This window comes from Vulpes vulpes, chromosome 1 (assembly GCF_048418805.1).
Source record: "Vulpes vulpes isolate BD-2025 chromosome 1, VulVul3, whole genome shotgun sequence".
NCBI classification, from domain to species: domain Eukaryota; kingdom Metazoa; phylum Chordata; class Mammalia; order Carnivora; family Canidae; genus Vulpes; species Vulpes vulpes.
The window spans coordinates 10,845,052-10,863,213 of record NC_132780.1 but is presented as its reverse complement, the minus strand read 5'-3'; the positions used below and the strand labels follow the sequence as shown (position 1 = coordinate 10,863,213).

The window sequence follows — 18,162 nt, the reverse complement described above, 5'->3', positions numbered from 1 at the left end:
TCCCACGCTCCCTCGGCGGTTGACTGTGTGCGCATGCGCGAGCCTCGAGCCTCTCCGGTTTCCCGCCTTTTCCCAGGCACCCGCCGGCACTCTACGGTAGCTCTCGGCTGGCGGAGCCTTGGCTTCGGGCCAGTGCGCAGGCGCCGGGCCTTCTCCTTCCCCCGCCCTTCCATTCTCTGAGAGACGGGCCAGGCAGAGCAAGGAACCCCCGAGAAAGAGAGCAATAGGACGCAGAGGTCGGGGGAAGAAGACGGGGCTTCCTTCTCCAACGGCTCGCAGCGGAGCCCCGCCTCCAGCGCTGTCGCCCCTTCCCGGCTTTGAATTGCCGGAGGACCTGGCCCGCCTCGCCCCGCCCCCCCAGGCGGAGGCTCAGAGGCGCCCCGCTTTCCCCTCCAGCAGGCGGGCCGGGCCGCGTCCTAGGGGATCCCTACTTGGGAAGGTGAGTGGGAAAGCGAGGCTGAGAGCCAGCACATGAGAAGATCGAGGCTTCCCTTCTGGCGTGACCTCCGCGGGACTCCCCACGAGTCCTGTCCGAAGGACACTTTTCGCCGCCTCCAGGGCTGCATTTTCGTTAGTCACGGGCCCTTTAAAGGGCGTGAGGAGGCGGGGCCAGGCTTGAGGCCCCGGGGTTTGGGGGCGGGACCCGGCAGTGGAGAGCGTCCCGGATTGCTCAAGGGGCGGGACCCAGAGCGGAGCAAGCCCAGGATTGGCTGGCAGGGGGCCCGATGGCAGTGTGCGGCGAGGATTGGCCATCCGGGCGGGGCCTGGCGACTGGAATCGGCCCCCGCGTGGGGACGGCGGAGAATTGATGGAGTCTGTCTGGGGAACCGGGGCAGCCAGGGCCGACGGGGCCCTGGCCTCGAAGAGGGCCAAAGAGGACTCCAAGAGCCGTAGCCGCCGGCGGTGGCGAAAAAGCAAAACCAAAGGTGAGCGCGCGGGGGCCGGCAGCAGAACGGAAGGAACCTTGGACATCCTGCGGAGAACTGGGGACGAGTGGACTGACCCACTGCCACGAGAAGTGGGGGAGCCCGTGGGCTGGCCCATTGCCGCCCTGCGAGGGGGTGCGGGGCTGATCCATTGTGAGAATGGGTGATGTGAGAGCGGAATATTCCCCTCAGCATAGAGACCACCGTTCGCCCCCGTGCGGACTCGGGAAGAGTGGCCTGAATGCAAGTCTCCTAGACTAGGGTTCCCGGGCAGGCTTCGTGCTCAATGTGTGACCCTGGGGTCAATTCCTGGCCTGTTGTTTCCTACCAGCCCCGGTTTTCAGGTCCCTGGTGCTTATGAGAGGATAATGGAGAAGTTTAGAAACTGTTGCTCAAGGAGGAAGTTTAGAGGGCATTCACTGTCAGAGAAAGGTAGGAGGAAGGGTGCCTCGTAGTGGGAAATGCCTCAGTATGGCTCCAAACAGTCCACCGTCCCATCCTTCATTCGATCCATGCATCCATTCCTTGTCAGCCACCTGCTTAGCCCAGCACCATTGGAGCCTAACTTCCTGACCCCCACTCTTTTTAGGACGAGGGGGCCCTGGGTAGGCTTCAGACTACCACACCTTCCCTAGGGCAAAGAAGAGAGGGCTGTCAACTGGGTTCCTAAGGTGTCACATTATTTACAGATCTCAGCAAGCTGGAGAAAGACAGATCAACAGATGCTACAAGCCTCAGGCAGGGGCACACATTAAGTTCTCCTTAGGTTATGGGTATTTGTGAAGCCAAGGGAGGATCTATGGGAAGTTCAGGTGAAGGAAAGAAACCGAGGTAGCCCCCCAGGCCCTAGAGACATCAGGCCCATTGTTCTCTCTGCTTTAGGCAACATCATCAGCCAAAGATAGAACTAGAGTTGGCTACACACAAGCATGTGTGCGTGTGCACACACGCAGGCGCAGACAGGCTCAGAGCTCAGACTGGGACCTGAGGGCATTCACTGTCATACTGCCAGACACAGCCTCAGAAGCAGGACAGCATGCCCAGAGGCAGTACAGACCAAAGTTAAGAATGTGGCCATTGGGGGCCTAGTTCCTGGGTCATAAACTGGCACATTGGGCAACAGGTTTCTTCTTTCCCTGTCTGAACTTTCTGAGCTGTAAAAGGGGCACAATGATAAGACTCCCTGACTTGTGGTGCTGTTGTAAGGTTTGAATGAGTGTAGCATATTTGGCACTGGCACACAGCACGCCTGCATGAGGGGTAGAGGTTATTATTACTGTTACTCCCCATTAGAGAGCGAGTTCCCTAAGACGGGGACTGCATCTGCCTTGTTTATCCCACATTTTCATAGCCTGATATACCAGGCACAGAGGCACTCAAATATTTATTGAATTAGTAAGTGAAGGAATGTGTGAACTGTAACACTGGGATAATAATAATCGTGCTGCCCTTAGGGTTGTCATGAGGAATCAGAATCCTCTTGGGTGGGGTGCCTTGCACGGGGCTGAGCCAGTCCTACCCACAAACCCATGGGCCCACCTACTCACAAAGGCTCATTCCACTAAGCTCTGAGATTCACCTGTCATTTCCTGAGGCTCAGGAAGGGTGCCACACCTCAGCAGAGTGAATCAGACCTTGCCTCTACCCTGAGGGCATCCAGGCTGGCTGGAGCTGTCCCTAGTCATCAATTTGATCTTGCCAGTAACCGATGACTCTAGTGTCATTATGATCACCCCATTTCCGAGATGATAATGCTGAGGCTCTGAGGAAGCAAGGTCACCTGAGCTTCCTTACCTGGCCAGTGAGGGCAGAGAGATGGCCAACCCAGCCTCCTGAGGGCAGGGTGTGTGAACTCAAAACTGCTCTGTGCCCCAACCTTAATTATGAACCCAGAAAGCTCCAGTCATACAGATTCATTCAGCAGACATTCACTGAACATTTACTTGAGTCAGGCCTGGACTCTCTATGGTGAGGACAGACTCACGTTTGACCTGGGGACACAGACATCAATCAAATAATCCCACAAATCAGATATAATTATAAACTGGCAAATATAAGAGGGAAAGTCCTAAGAAAATTTAAGAGGGAGGCTTCCCAGGAAGGTGACATTGGGCCCAAGGATGAGCAAGTGTTGACTACTGGGCAAGGGGGCAGGGAGGCGAAGGGGACAGTGTGGGCAAAGACCTTGAGGCCCAAGGAAGTGGCTCATTACAGCACAGAGGGAGCTCAGCAAGGGACGGGAGGGCGGGAGGGCGGGAGGGCGAGGGGGGCTGGGTGGCAGGGAGCCCAGATAGCACCTGGTTTAGGAGGCCATGTCCAGGATTTGGGGCTTTATCCTGAGAGCAGGGGTGGGGGTGTTGCAGGGTTAGGAGTGTGTGACCGGATTGAAAGTTCTAGAAAAATCCTTTAGCTGCTATACAGAAAAGAGATTGAAGGGGGCCAAATCAGAAACACAGAAGGACTTGTTACAGTCATCTAGATCTAGATGCGGGGTCAGTGGAGGTGGTAGAAAAGCCAGATTCCAGAGGTTTCTGTGGGGGCAGAGGGGAAGAACTTTATGATGCGTTGAATGGGAGTGGGAAGTGGCCACACACACACACACACACACACACGACCCCAGTACACACAAACGGGAGTATATACGTCCATACACATACAAACACATGCCCGTGCAATCTTACAGGGCAAGGAAAACACACAGATACACTCAGGCCAAGAAACACAGGCCATGACACATACGTACAAACATGCCTTCAAGCAGACTGAGAAATAGTCAAAAGCACAGACTGGGAAAAAATGTCAACACACCCACCCACAAACATCCCGGCCGGCAAACACAAGGCATGACATGTACCCACATATGTATATCTGTGTGAGCCTCAAAGACACTCACACCTGACCACCCAGAGAGCCGTCAGCTTAGACATGATGGCGAGGAGATACACACACACACACACACACACACACACACACACACACACTGCAGAAACGCTGCAGGGACCAGCTGAGCCATCCCTGCCGGCCCTGTGACTGGGCAGTCCCATCCTCCTCTGCCTCTCACTTTTCTCTTCTGCCAAAGGGGTGATGATGATGATGATGACGGTCCCCACGATGAAATGAGTTACTTCCCGTGAAGCCTGTACAGAACAGTGCCTGGCCTTGGCCCACAGGGTCGTTAGAGCAGTGTTTGCTTTTTTTTAGGCAGACACACTCAGGGCGCCGGCTACACTCACTGTCCCCAACCCAGCAGCTGCCTGGCAGGCTCCCAGGCCTCAGACCTGGCCCTTCCTCCTCCATCCTCCCGGAGTTTCCTTCCCTACCACCCTTCTCACCTCTGCTCAGTCCTCAGGGGCCAGAATCCAGGCTGGATCCAGCTGTCCTGTGGCTCTTTAGGGCAAAGGGCTGGCGCCAGGCAACAGGACCCCTTGGCCCCACCTCTACTCCACTTGTTGCCCACGGGCCTTGTGCGCCTGCCTCTGCCCCAGTGCCCTCTGCCTGAGATTCTTGGCAAGTTTCTGGCAACTTCGACATCCCTTCTGGTCTCCACCCAACAGCCCCCATGGACCTGCCTAGAACAGGGCAAAAGGCAGGGCCTGGAATCCTGAAGGCCTCAGATTCAGCCTCTTCCTCACTGCTGCTCACCCAGGCCCATCCAGGCTCCCCCGGCCACCAAGCTTAGCGCCATCTCCACAGGCCTCTGTCTGTTCATCAGGTTGCCTGCCCTGGGGAGGGGTGGTCCTCTCCCAGGCTCCCATTCACCTGCTTCTGCCCCCACTCTGACTCTTTACTCTTCCTTACCATCGTCAAATATTTGCTGAGCACTACTGTGTGCCAGACCCTGTGATGAGCCCTGGGGCCACCCCCTGCCCTAGGGGGCATGATAATCAAAGACGAGAAACAGGGACACCTGGGTGGCTCAGTCGGTTAAACGTCCGACTCTTGGTTTCCGCTCAGGTCCTGATCAGGGTCTTGAGTTTGAACCCCACATTGGGCTCCCTGCTCAGCACAGAGTCTACTGGAGATGCTTTCACCCTCTCCTTCTTCCCCTCCTGCTTATTCTCTCTCTCTCTCTCTCTCTCTCTCTCTCAAATAAATAAATAAATAAATAATTTTTAAAAGATTTTATTTATGTATGTATTCATGAGAGACACAGAGAGGAGAGAGGCAGAGACACAGGCAGAGGGAGAAGCAGGCTCCATGCAGGGAGCCTGATGTGGGACTTGATCCCAGGACTCCAGGATCATGCCCTGAGCCAAAGGCAGATGCTCAGGTGTCCCTAAATAATAAATTAAAAAAAAAAAAAAAAAGAGGAGAGACAGGATTCACCCATAGCCAAGCCAATGACACTGAGGTCTCAGGGCCTCTCATTCATGCAGACCCCTTCCAAAGCCTTGTCCCTAAGTTTGTATTTGTGATCTTATATCTTTTTTCCTAAAGAGCTCTACCTCTACACATATAAGCTTCACAGCTCCATGAAGTCTGATTCTGTCCCAGGGAACGGGGAGGGGGGACAAACAAACATGTAAACAAATGCATATAATTACAAGTGTGTAAAATTCTAGGAAGAGACACAAATATGAAAAAAAAAAAGAGACACAAGTATGACGGCAGAAAGTAATGATAGGCGTATGTATCTTAGGTGGGGAGGAGTAGTTAAGGAAGGCCTCTTTGAGGAGGTGACAGGCTGAGCCCTGAAGTGTGAGAAGGAGCTGGCCAGGTAGGAAACATGTGGAATAACATAGGTAAAGTATTTCTTGGAGCTTCAGTTTCCCATATGTGAGGTAAGGATGACAGTCACAGCAGGATGGCCTGTGAAGGGTAAGTGGCAGGTGCCCAGTATGGGAACACCACACAGTAGGACCTGTGGCTCAGAACCCCCAGCTGAGCTTGGCACCACCCTTAATCGGCTTTTGTCCTCTCGGGAGGGACAGGCAGGGCTGGCTACCCTCTCTCTCCCCCCAGCAGCTGGGGCCGGCTGTGCCAGGGCCAGCCTGGGGGCCCAGGAGCTGAGATCACTGGGCCTAGGGAGAGGGAGTTGCAGCAGGACTGGGTGAGCAGGGACAGTGTGTTCAGAACTGAGGGTAAGGTTCCTGGCTGCTAAGGGAGAAGAGGGTTGGCAAGCTAGATGCCAGATGCCTCAGTTTCTGATTGTTGAGGAGGCAGTTGAATGTCTGGACTCCTAGACCCAAGGGAGGAAGGGGCTGGGGCCCAGATTCCTGGGTTCTAAGGCAGAGGAGCCTGGGACAAGGACTGTCTTTGGAGTGGGAACCGGCAGAGGGGGCTGGGAGTTGGGCTCGCTGCTCTGTTTATAGCACATGGTTTCCGTGTCCTTTCTGGCTGGGAGGTGGAGCCGGGTGGCCACACCCTGGGCAGGCTCTGTCCCTCCCCCTGGTTTATCGCCCCAGGACTCTACTGGCACTAGCCACACTGCGCAGCCTGCAGCTCAGCCTAGGGGAGCTCAGAAGAGGTCTGGGAGGGGTGAGTGCACTGTCTGCTGAGAGACAGGAATGGCCACGCTATAAAACCCAGGGCCTGGAAGGGAGGGGGAGACACCTTCTGGGGAACGAGGCAGAAGCCAGGCAAGGTCCTGAGTGGGCTTCAGGAGGAAAGAGTCTCCAGAGCACAGAGCGCCATCTCCACCAAAGGGGTGCAAGAGTGGCTTGTCCAGGACCTGGGTGACAGTACAGGGATCCTGGAAGGACGCTCACCAGAGACCCTGAAGTGCGGGAAGTCGGGCCTAGTCCAGAGCAAGCCTTTGAGGGCCATAGCTAAAGGTGCAGCCTCCAGAGCCCTTGGAGCGAGGGAGACCAGCGTAAGTAATGGCTCTGGACCCAGAGATCTGGGTTTGAATTCTGCACTTCCACTTTCAATGCAAGCTTTAGCTCCTTACTGAACAGCCCTGAGTCTCAGTTTCTCCTGTAAAATGGGGATGCTACCGGTAATAATTGAAATGTGAACAGAAGCAGTCTGGTTCTCAGGGTTAGCAAGCACTAAATGAGCAAACACACAGAAAGTTCTTAGCGCAGGTCTGGCACAGAGTGAGCTCAAGGCTAATGGCAGGGATGAGGACAGCTGGCCCGTGCAATCCAAACCAAGTGGAGAGGCCTGAAGGCCAGGGGATCCAGCTGAGGAGTGGTGGAACCAAGTTTTGGGGATCCCGCAGAGGAGCAGGGAAGCAGCCAGAACTTAGGGGGTGGTTCCACAGTCAGATATGAGGGACCAGGAGGGGGCAGGAGTGACTCCTCGGTTTTAAGTAAGGCTAGAATTACAAACTGGGATCAGGGAGAGAGTTGGGCTTGAGACCCGGGTCCTAGGACACCAGCAGGTTGATGGGAATGGATGGGCTATGGGCTGAGCTCTCCCAAATACTGGTGGAGGCGAAGAGCCTGTGGATGACGCCTGGGGCCTGAGAAGGAGGTAGGATGGGGGCCTGAACTGGGTCCTGAGAGAGGGCATCAGGTAGGGTTCCACACCTCTCAGATTCTCTGAGTCCTGGGCCCCAGGAGAATAAGTGGAGATGGATACCTGAATTATTGGGTAATTCTGGAAGGAAGCAGAGAGTTGGGTTGCTCTGGAAGCAGAGAGTCTGGGTTGTAGGTGAAGCATGGAGTTAGGAAACCAGTAAGCGTCCCACACAGGAGCCGGCAAAGAGAAGAGAGGTCTGGGGCCTGGACTCTTGGGTCTGAAAAAAGGAAGATCCTTTTCAGGGGCACCCTTGGTCCACTCCTGCCTAATAGGGGCTCCCCACTTGCCCGCAGCCTCGCGGCTCACACAAAACATGGACCTGCGCACGATGACACAGTCGCTGGTGACTCTGGCAGAAGACAACATGGCCTTCTTCTCGAGCCAGGGCCCTGGGGAGACCGCACGACGACTGGCCGGCGTCTTTGCGGGTATTCGGGAGCAGGCGCTGGGGCTGGAGCCAGCCCTGGGCCGCCTGCTGAGCGTGGCGCACCTCTTCGACCTGGACGCAGAGACGCCGGCCAATGGGTACCGCAGCCTGGTGCACACAGCCCGCTGCTGCCTGGCACACCTGCTACACAAATCCCGCTACGTGGCCTCCAACCGCCGGAGCATCTTCTTCCGCACCAGCCACAACCTGGCAGAACTCGAGGCCTACCTGGTCGCCCTCACCCAGCTCCGTGCCCTAGCCTACTACGCCCAGCGCCTGCTGGCCACCAACCGGCCTGGGGGGCTCTTCTTCGAGGGCGACGAGGGGCTCATTGCTGAATTCCTGCGCGAGTATGTCACTCTGCACAAGGGCTGCTTCTACGGTCGCTGTCTGGGCTTCCAGGTGAGCCCCCCGCCCCCCTCCTCCCGGCCAACAGTGAAGGCACGTGGTGGACCCTGACCTGTCCCGACAGCATCACCGAATAACCACAGTGATCAGTATCACCAAACTCCAGAAAGAGTAGATTCAGGAAAGGGGAAGCGGTCTAGGGCTCAGACGGCTGCACCGGGGGTCTCAAACTTGTGGCCCCTGGGTCGATTCTACTTTGTAATAAGGAATCTTTAACTTGGTAGCTCTTTCCGCCAGGATCCCCACTGCTCCCTTCCATCGTACACTCAGGGGAGAGTCGTTTACCCTTTGCCATGACCTGTCTGGCCCCTGAAATCATTTGAGACCCCTTAGGAGGGGAGTGAGTATTTTCTCAAAGACCCATTTATAAGAGCACACCCCATCTAGTCATCCGCACTGAAGGCGTGGGCAGGAGGGAGGGTGCCACCGCCACTTTACAGAGGCTCAAGGGGCTCAGGCCACAGCTGCTCAGCTAGACCCCAGTCGGCCTGGGCTTTCTTCTGGCTCACCTAAAGAGCTGTAGAATCAGGGTTTTCAGGCCACAGAAAAGGCCAAGGAGCACTTTTGAGTTGGCGAGAGCAAGGAAGACCTAGCAGTGGCCCCTCTCCTCCCAGACTCAGGGCCCTGGCTGCCGGGTGCAGGTCTTCCACCCTCTGCCCATCCTAACCACCCCCAGGGGGTAACTGCTCACCTTAGCACTGAGAGGAAAGCAGCCTGGGAGCCTTTGGACTCAAAGTAGTTAAGGATCTCAGAACTGGGGGGAGGGTGGGGGGGGGTCCTTGGACTCAGAGCAGAGGCCGAACTTGTTCCTGTGTGAGGTCAGTGCTGGGTCACCCAGGCCCCAGCCACATCAGGGAACCCCCGCAGGAGTATCTGGACCTGCGTGACACAGCAACCCTTCAGATCCTCTCTGGGCCTCCCCATCCCCACTCCAGGTGAGCTTGACAGTTTCTCAGCCTTCATCCCACCTCACCTTTCCACACTTCCCCACAGAGCAACCTGTCCTCACCAACCCAGCCTGGGAACTTCCCTTCACCTAAGCTGACCCCACAAATATTGATCAGCCCAGCTGGGCCAGCTGGCTCCTCCCTGTGTCCGTGCCATGACCTTAGAGTCACGGGAGAGAGATCCTGGGGCCAGAGAAGCCAGCATTCCAGTCAAAATGGCCAGGCAGCGCTGTGCTCTCTGGCCCACTGGGCCCCTGGCCAGGGGCAAGGTCATGCTTGACAGCTATTCTCTGAGGGCCCAGCTGCTCTGGTGCCAGACAGCCCCCGCCCCCAAAATGTCAGCTCCCCTAGGCAGAAGCCTCTGGTATGTGGCTCCAGCTTAGCCCCCTACTCCGCACCCCCGCCCCCAATTCAAGCCTCCTACTGAGCACACAGTAGGATATATAGGCCTGTTGTGGAGTGAACAAAGCTGGCCCTTGCCCAGCTTCCTGTGTTTTTTTTTTCCCTCTGATCTGGTCTCCCTATTGTCTTTTCTTAGCCTGCTGAGCTCCTCTCTCAGACACAGTCTCCCCTTTAGCTGTCTTTCTGCCTCAAGATCTCTGGCCCTGTCCATCTCTAACCATCTCCTGTCTAACTGCTGCCCAGGAACTGGTCCCCGTCCGTCTGTCCGTCTGCCTGGCCTGTCCATCTCTAACCATCTCCTGTCTAACTGCTGCCCAGGAACTGGTCCCCGTCCGTCTGTCCGTCTGCCTGGCCTCGTCTCTGTCCTCACTGACTTTCAGGAAATCCCTGCACCTTCCTCCCAGCCTTCTATGGCTCCACCCACATCTGGAATAATATATCCAAATGCCTCAGGGCTTGTGAGAGCTCCCTCTGCTTCTCTGACCTTGGTCGCTTCCTTCCCCTGGCTGGGTGCTCCAGCCACACGTTATTCCCGCCAAGCACAGGCTGCCTCAGAGCTTTTGCACTTGCCATGTCCTCTGCAGGGAGCAGCCTTCCCTCCCTTCATCTGGACCCCTCCTCCAGTGCTCCCCAGATACCCATCTAAGCAGCCTGACCCGAGTTGCCAGTCTATGTCCACTTACTGTTTTTCCAAAGCATTGGTCCTGAAGCATCATATAATATATGCCTTTATTTGCTTATTGTTGGTCTCCCCTTTGACATCAGCTCCCCGAAGGTGCCTAGAGCAATGCCTGGCACATGGCAGGAGCTCACTAAGTGTTTGTGAATGACCATGTCTCCCCCCAAAGCATGTCTCTGCCCCTCATTCCTGCCTGCCTCCAGTCCCTCCTGGGCAGTGGGTGACCTAGCAGCATCTCTCCACAGTTCACACCGGCCATCCGGCCATTCCTGCAGACCATCTCCATCGGGCTGGTGTCCTTCGGGGAGCACTATAAGCGCAATGAAACAGGCCTTGGTGAGTCCTGGCCGGGTCCTGCCCGTGGCCTCACCTCCTTTCCTGTCCCTCCTCCTCCTCTGATTCCCACCCCCTCCACCCCGCTGGGCTCCCTGACATCCCTCCCAACCCCTAGGTGTGACCGCCAGCTCCCTCTTCACCAGCGGCCGGTTTGCCATTGACCCAGAGCTGCGTGGGGCTGAGTTTGAGCGGATCATACAGAACCTAGATGTGCACTTCTGGAAAGCCTTCTGGAATATCACCGAGATTGAGGTGCTGTCGGTAAGCATGGGGCCTGACGAAGGCCCTACGTGTTACAAGATGGGCACACAGAAGACCCAGAGACCCAGCCCAGCCCATATTAGGCATCTGCAGGGCTCCAGGCCCAGGGACAGCCTGTGATGGCAAAGAAGGGATGAGGGTGGGGAGGAGGGCGGGGAAGGAGAGGAGGCTTGAGGGCAACCCCTGCAAGCAGCTCCTCCTAGCACCCCTCTGTTCCTTCCCACCAGTCTCTAGCAAACATGGCATCAGCCACTGTGAGAGTAAGCCGCCTGCTCAGTCTGCCACCAGAGGCCTTTGAAATGCCATTGACTGCTGACCCCAAGCTCACAGTCACCATCTCACCTCCACTGGCCCACAGTGGCCCGGGGCCAGTCCTTGTCAGGCTCATCTCCTATGACCTGCGTGAAGGACAGGTAGGAGACAGCCCTCCCGCAGGTGCCCTCCCACCTCCCACCACTTACACCTGCCCCTGCCCCCCAATCCTGTCTCTCTGAGCACATCCCCTTGGTGGGGTGAGCCCAGCAGGCCGCCCGGCCTCACCCATACCCTCCTCCCTCACCCCCCAGGACAGTGAGGAGCTCAGCAGCCTGGTGAAGTCCGAGGGGCCCCGGAGCCTGGAGCTGCGGCCGCGCCCGCAGCAGGCACCCCGCTCACAGTCCCTGGTGGTGCACATCCATGGTGGTGGCTTTGTGGCCCAAACCTCCAAATCCCATGAGCCCTACCTCAAGAGCTGGGCCCAGGAGCTGGGTGTCCCCATCGTCTCCATCGACTACTCCCTGGCCCCTGAGGCCCCCTTCCCCCGAGCGCTGGAGGAGTGCTTCTACGCTTACTGCTGGGCTGTCAAGCACTGTGCCCTCCTCGGTGAGCCCCCGCCCCTCACTGTCACCCACTCCCTGCTCCAGCCCCAGCCCACTTCAGCCCCCACCCCGGGACTGCAAGGGGGGTGAGCCATGTATTCCCTCAGGCCTTGGCCTTGCGCCCTTAGGGCCTGCCCTCCCATCTCCTACCACCCAGCGCTGCCATCTGTTCACCCCCTCTTGCTCCACTGCTCCCCAGATCTTCTGTCCCAAACACTTCCTTCTTCTGCTTCCTGCTCCCCAACTCTAGCCCTGATGCCTCATCCCCCCATCTCTTCAGCACCTCTGACCTTTTGTTTCTCCTCCTTTTTCCACCCTCTTGTCCTGCACCGCCAGCCTCCTGGCCCACGCCCCAGCTCATTCTTTCAGCTCCTCTGACCTCCTGCGTCTTTTTTTTTTTTTATCTAGATTTTATTTATTTGAAAGAGAGAGACAGAGATAGCAGCAGAAAGCACAAGCAGGGAGGAGAGGGACAAGCAGGTTCCACGCTGAGCAGGGCGCCTGACATGGGGCTGGATCCCAGGACCCCAGGATCATGACCTGACCCAAAGCCAGACGATTAACTGACTGAGCCACCCAAGTGCCCCTGACCCCCGGCTTCTGAACCTCTTCAGAGGCAAAGGGCAAAGTGGCAAGGCGGCACAGGGCAAGGCACAGGCCACATCCCTGGGGCACAGGGATGTGGCTCTTTCGCATGGTCAGCTGAACCCTGCCCTTCCATCCCCCGGCCTCAGCTGCCCCTTAAATGGGCCCTGGTTTCCCCTCTCCCACCACCTGTCCCCCTAAACTTCTGACCTCCAGCCTTCCCAGAGCTTCCTAATCTCCACATCCTCAGTAGGCTTGATCCCCTTTACCATTGTCCCCCAAGCCCCTTCCTCAGTTTGCCATCTCTAAAATTGCAGTTGGCTAGACCTTGGGCTGGGGGTGGGGGCCATACCCCACCTCTGAGAGTCCAGCACTCCTGGCTCAGAGCTTGAGTTCCTCCCTGCGAGACTGATCAAGCCCCCTCCAACCCAGGCTCAACAGGGGAACGGATATGCCTCGCAGGAGACAGCGCAGGTGGGAACCTCTGCTTCACCGTGTCCCTTCGGGCAGCAGCCTATGGGGTGCGGGTGCCAGATGGCATCATGGCAGCTTACCCGGCTACGATGCTACAATCTACCGCCTCACCCTCCCGCCTTCTGAGCCTCATGGACCCACTGCTGCCCCTCAGCGTGCTCACCAAATGTGTCAGCGCCTATGCTGGTAAGGCCAGCACACACAGAGCTGGGGGCCCGGGGGAGGCTTGGGTGCTTGAGTCCTGCAGGGACGGGGCTAGAGTCCAGGCCTCTGGGACTCAGGAAAGGAAATCTGAGACTCCTTGTCCCTACTGAAGCCATCAGATCTTCTTGGGTCCCCAGGGGCACAGATGCCTGAAGTTTCGGGTGTTGAGCTGGGCCTCAGCCTTCCACATATATTCCACAGGTGGAGAGACAGAGGACCACTCTGACTCAGACCAGAAGGCACTGGGCATGATGGGGCTGGTGCGGCGGGACACAGCCCTGCTCTTCCGAGACCTCCGCCTGGGTGCCTCCTCATGGCTCCACTCATTCTTGGACCTGAGTGGGCACAAGTCCCATACGAATTCAGTGCCCACGGCAGGTGAGTGAAGCCCCTCCCCTCACACACCCATTCCAGGTAGACAGCAGGGAGGGCGTGGCGCACCTGAAGTCCTGGATGAAGAAAGGGACTGTGCCCTGGGGTGCTCATGGGAGCAGAGATCACCTGGCTCTAACCCCTTATTTATCCCCAGCAACTTCGGCACAGCCTTGATTTTCCACAATGCCTCTCATCCTAGAATTTCCAGGACTTCCAATCTACCAGGTCATCTCAGAACTCCCAGAACTATACGAGTTAACCTTCCAAACAGCCCATCCCACAAAAAGAGTGTAGAAAAAACTCAGAAGGCCTATGACATGTGCCGATTTTCAATCCCAAGAATGCCACTCAAATCCAGCCCTCCCAGATTCTTTGCAGACTTTTAACGTGAGGGGAACATCCTACTCTGGGGCTGGCCTAGGAACCTGGACTTACAGAGATCAGCAGATTGGATAGACCTTGGTCAGTGGAAGAGGTTCCCAGCCTGGGGCAGGTGGCAGGATCCTCATGCAGCCAAAAACCACTAACAGCCAGGGATCTATTATTTTTCCCACCATTTTTTAAAAACATTTTAATGATTTTAAAGTACAGCCAACTCATTTTCTATCTCCAGCAAAGCAACAGTATTTTCTGAATAATAGTGCATGTTCAAAAGTAGGTACCATTCCTATTCAGAAAATTATTCCAACTGAATATGTTTTACTTTAACTTTTTTAATTTTAGGGTATTCAAATGGATGCAAATAAATACAAAAACAATCAAAAGGGATTTGAACCATGGGCCACTGAACACTGGAGCTTTCCTTGTACAGGTTAGAGGTGACAAGTGTAGCTCCTAGAGGCACATGGGCCAGTCTAGCAAACTTGCTGTAGTATAAGTTCCCTGGTTGCCAGGTGACAGGTACATATCTGTGAGCCTTCTTTGCTCCTCCATGAAATGAGTACAGTTAAGAGTACCTACCTCATGAGGTTGTTGTAATGATTTCATGCAACTATTTGTACCAAGCACCCAGCACAAACCTGACACAGAGTAGGTGCTCCTAAGCAGATGCCGGCACCCTGACAGGCTGTGCCCCGTGACTCCGGTCAGTGGTTCTCTTCCAGTGACCCTCTGGGTCACAGAGCACTTATATAGTTGTTCTCATATTGTCTTGCATCTTACCTTCGTGGATTTATAAAGATAAGTTAAAAAAAAAAAAAGTGAAAAAGGCAGGGTCCTGGCCCTAGTGGTAAGCATCATGGATCTGATAAAATTAATGGAGCTGAGACAAAAATGAGCGTTCCATGTGGGTCAAGGCGCATCTTTAGCATCATTGGAGTGATAACAATATGCCAGATCTCTCAAAGGGAAGGGATAAAACCCAAGAACACGAAGGAACTGTGGGGAGATCTATGTGGCTGCAGGTGTGGGATCCCTGAGGACTGAACAGGCTCCCTAGACTGTCTTTAGCTCCCCACGAACCTGGCCTTGTTTCAAGCTGTGTGGGCTTGCTCACCCCTCCACTTGGATCTGTTCACACCCTCTGTATTGAGTGGCCCTAACAGGTTGGCTAGCCGTCATTGCTGGGGTCAGGAGGCAGCCAGAATGTAATGTTACTAGGCACCATAAAACATGATAGCATGTGACTTCCCAGGGGGCAGCAGTACTGCATCCCACCCAGTCCTACATTTCCTATGAGGTAAGGACTATTTTTATCTCCTCTTTGTACAGAGGAGGAAACTAAGGCTCCCAGAGGTAAACTGACTTACATTTAACCCTCCCAGTGACCACACACACACCCTTCCACCTCCGCCACCAGGTGACTCCTCCCACATCCCCTTGGAGTTGTAGCCTGGGGCACTTGGGGCTCCCCTCCCCTCCCCAAGGATGGATTCTGGGGGAACACTCTGCCTCCGGAGCCCAAGGACACAGCTCCTCCTGCAGAGGCCACCGCCCTTCCTGTGACCTTTCTTGCCAGCCACCCTCACACCAGCCCACAGAGCCAGGCTGATCTGTGGCCCAGCCTGACCACCTGACCCTGCTCCTCTTGCAGAGCCGATGCGTCGCAGCGTGTCTGAGGCAGCCCTGGCCCAGCCTGAGGGCCTGCTGGGCACGGACTCCCTCAAGAGCCTGACACTCCATGACCTGAGCCTAAAGGGCAGCTCTGACACATCAGAGACCCCTGAGCTGTCGCTGTCTGCGGAGACACTGGGCTCCTCCACACCCTCCAACGTCAACTTCTTAGTTGGCCCAGAGGAGGCCCCCGAAGAAGCCCCCAAGACGCAGGAGGAGTTGAGCGCCAAGGACAGAGGCTGTGGCGCGCGAGCCGCCTTCCCTGAGGGTTTCCACCCCAGGCGCTCCAGCCAGGGCTCCACTTGGATGCCCGTCTGCTCCTCGCCCATTGTCAAGAACCCCTTCATGTCGCCGCTGCTGGCGTCTGACAGCATGCTACAGAGCCTGCCGCCCGTGCACATCGTGGTGAGCGCCTGGGTGGGACGGCCCCGGGCGGGGAGGGGGGGCACGCAGGTGCCACCGGGAGGAATGGCCCACAAGGGGAGGGCTGGGGGCACAGGGGGGGCGCTGGGGGCGCATCAGGGAAGGGGAAAGAGGCGGGATGGTGGGTTCGGGGCGGGGGAGAGGCTGGGCAGAGGCTCATTCTCCGCCTCCCCGCCCCATCCCGCAGGCGTGCGCGCTGGACCCCATGCTGGACGACTCGGTCATGTTCGCGCGGCGGCTGCGCGGCCTGGGCAAGCCGGTGACGCTGCGCGTGGTGGAGGACCTGCCGCACGGCTTCCTGAGCCTGGCGGCGCTGTGCCGGGAGACGCGACACGCCGCCGCGCTGTGCGTGGAGCGCATCCGTCTCGTCCTCACCCAGCCCGCCGCGCCCTCCTCACCGCCCCTCTGAGCCCCAAGCCCGAGCCGCGCCGCGGGGATGGGGCTGCGGGGGGCGGCACTAAAGGCCTCTTGTTCCCTCCGAGCCGGCCTCCGTGGTGAATGCGCCCCGGGGTGGGCGGCGGGGACCCCCGCGAGGGGCTCCCGGCCCATGCGGCCCCTCCCTCGGGCCGGGCGGGAGGGGTAGACTGTGCCTTAAGATGGGGGGCGGGGATGGTCGCGGGGTGGGCGGGGGGCGGGGCGGCCCCGAGAGCCCAGACCCCGGCCTGGGGGGAGGGGGCGCACACCGACCAGTCTCCGGGACAGCTGGCGCTGCACTCCACCATTGCCTTCTGCTGCTGCTGCTGCTGTGACCGCCGCGGGGTCGGGGGCCTGGCCCCACCCGGCAAGTCAGTTGTTTTGTTCCTTTGTAAATAAAAGTATTTAATTAGTTTGGCCTCTTGCAAATAGGGACGGGTGTCGTCCACCAGGGGGCAGCATCAGACTCTGCTGCTCGGATCCGAGAAACCCGGCCGGCCCGTAGAAAACTGGGAGCCCAACTTCTGGGTCTTGAGGAGGGAGGGGACTGCGGCCCCAGATTCTAGGATACAGAGGGATTGGACTCACCTAACACAGGCCGCCTCCCCTTCATACAATCCAGGTGACTGCCAGAGGGCCCTGGGTTCTCAGCTATTTCCCTTTACAGACCCAGCCCCAGCACCCACCCCCCCAAAAAAAACCAAACTCCCTAGAGAACTGGAACAAATACAACAGGAAACCAGAAGCAAAGCTGGTCACCCCAAATACTGGAAGCCCAAGCTCTGCCCAGCTGTAACAGTCACTCAGTCCCTCAACCAAGACTCTGCGGCTCTTACCCTTTGGAGACCTGGGTTTGGGGCAGAGATGATTTTTTATCCAGGGCCTGCCCTCAAGGGACTGAGGGAGCGTGGGCAGAGTGGCTGAGACACAGCCAGTCACAGTCCCCCCAGGCTCCATCTGTGGTAATCAAGGAGCGCTTCAAAGCGGAGGTGATCTGAGCTTGACCTTAAAGGATAAGCAGAAGTTTGCCAGGCAGAAGAAACATGCAAAGTTGTGAGAGCCAGTGGGCAGTTAAAGCCTCCACCTGGCCAAGAGGTCAGGTGTAAAGTGGGAAGTGGCCTGAGGGGCCTGGAGCAGTCAGCAAGAGCAGATCCTGAAGGGCCTGGAGTACAATCTGGACTATAATGAGAGCAGTGGGAGCCACAGAGGAGCTTTGAACAGGAGAGGGCCAGGATCAGCTAAGGTCCTGAAAGGGCCTGCTGGGACACTGGGGAATAGACCAGAAAGGGCAAGACTAGAGGTGGAGGAAGCCAAGGAGGCTGGGGACAGGAAAGACAGGCCTGAGCTGGGGCACAGGCTGTGAGTTTAGGGAATAGGAGTAGGAGCCATAACTGAGGTTGAAGAGGACTCCTTGAGAGCAGAGCAGATGTTACAGGAGAGCAAGGGGGAAAAGGGGGCACTCGGGCCTAGCCACGGAAGCGTGTAGACAGTGAGCTGTGTCTTTACTGGGAAGAGGCTCTGGTGTGTACAAGATGGGTGTTGGGGTTCTGAGAGCTGTTTTGCACATGGAGAGATCAAAAGGTCTGTGAGACAATCCAGGGGGACATCTGGGAGGCAGCAGGGGGCAGGAGAGCAGGCTGGGTGCTCACTTCTGGCTGAGGGACTAGAACCTTTCCAGGAAGAGTAGACAGGTGGGATGAGCCAAGGGCCAAGACAGAGAGAGCCGTGAGGACGACAGCCCCCAGTAAAAGGATGGGCAGTAAAAGGGGAGTCGGTCCTGGAAGGTTCTAAGGAGCAGCCGGAGAGGGAGGAAGCAAACCATGAAACAAGAAAGATGTAAGTAGAAGGGATTTCAGGTGGGAGGGCGTGGTCTGGGTTAGATGAGGATGGAAATGTTATCCTCACCAGGGAGCAGGTGGGACCTTGG

General features: G+C 56.9%; 1 protein-coding gene and 1 long non-coding RNA gene across 6 annotated transcripts in view; one reads left to right on the top strand and one right to left on the bottom strand.

Moving 5' to 3' along the window:
• Nucleotides 1–18,162, bottom strand: part of LOC112931353 (uncharacterized) — a 145,319-nt gene that overhangs the window by 125,586 nt on the left and 1,571 nt on the right. The window lies entirely within an intron of this gene.
• On the top strand, nucleotides 137–16,647 carry LIPE (lipase E, hormone sensitive type). 5 transcript variants are annotated; one of them, XM_072754002.1, is made up of 10 exons: nucleotides 137–439; nucleotides 7,685–8,220; nucleotides 10,500–10,590; nucleotides 10,706–10,851; nucleotides 11,079–11,264; nucleotides 11,418–11,712; nucleotides 12,726–12,953; nucleotides 13,173–13,349; nucleotides 15,379–15,803; nucleotides 16,009–16,647. In XM_072754002.1, the coding sequence occupies exons 2-10, from the start codon at nucleotides 7,705–7,707 to the stop codon at nucleotides 16,228–16,230; spliced, it is 2,286 nt and encodes a 761-aa protein (XP_072610103.1). In that variant the 5' UTR covers nucleotides 137–439; nucleotides 7,685–7,704; the 3' UTR covers nucleotides 16,231–16,647. The 5 variants fall into 5 exon arrangements, with proteins under 5 accessions (XP_072610103.1, XP_072610097.1, XP_072610114.1 ...); XM_072753996.1 differs by having other exon boundaries at nucleotides 177–926; XM_072754013.1 differs by lacking the exon at nucleotides 137–439 and adding an exon at nucleotides 803–926 and having other exon boundaries at nucleotides 7,685–9,161.

Coding starts and splice junctions, on each gene's coding strand:
- LIPE (XM_072753986.1), top strand. CDS start 6,242: ATGGTTTCCGTGTCCTTTCTGGCTGGGAGGTGGAGCCGGGTGGCCACA. Junction 8,221..10,499: donor GTCGCTGTCTGGGCTTCCAG/GTGAGCCCCCCG, acceptor ATCTCTCCACAG/TTCACACCGGCCATCCGGCC. Junction 13,350..15,378: donor GAATTCAGTGCCCACGGCAG/GTGAGTGAAGCC, acceptor CTCCTCTTGCAG/AGCCGATGCGTCGCAGCGTG.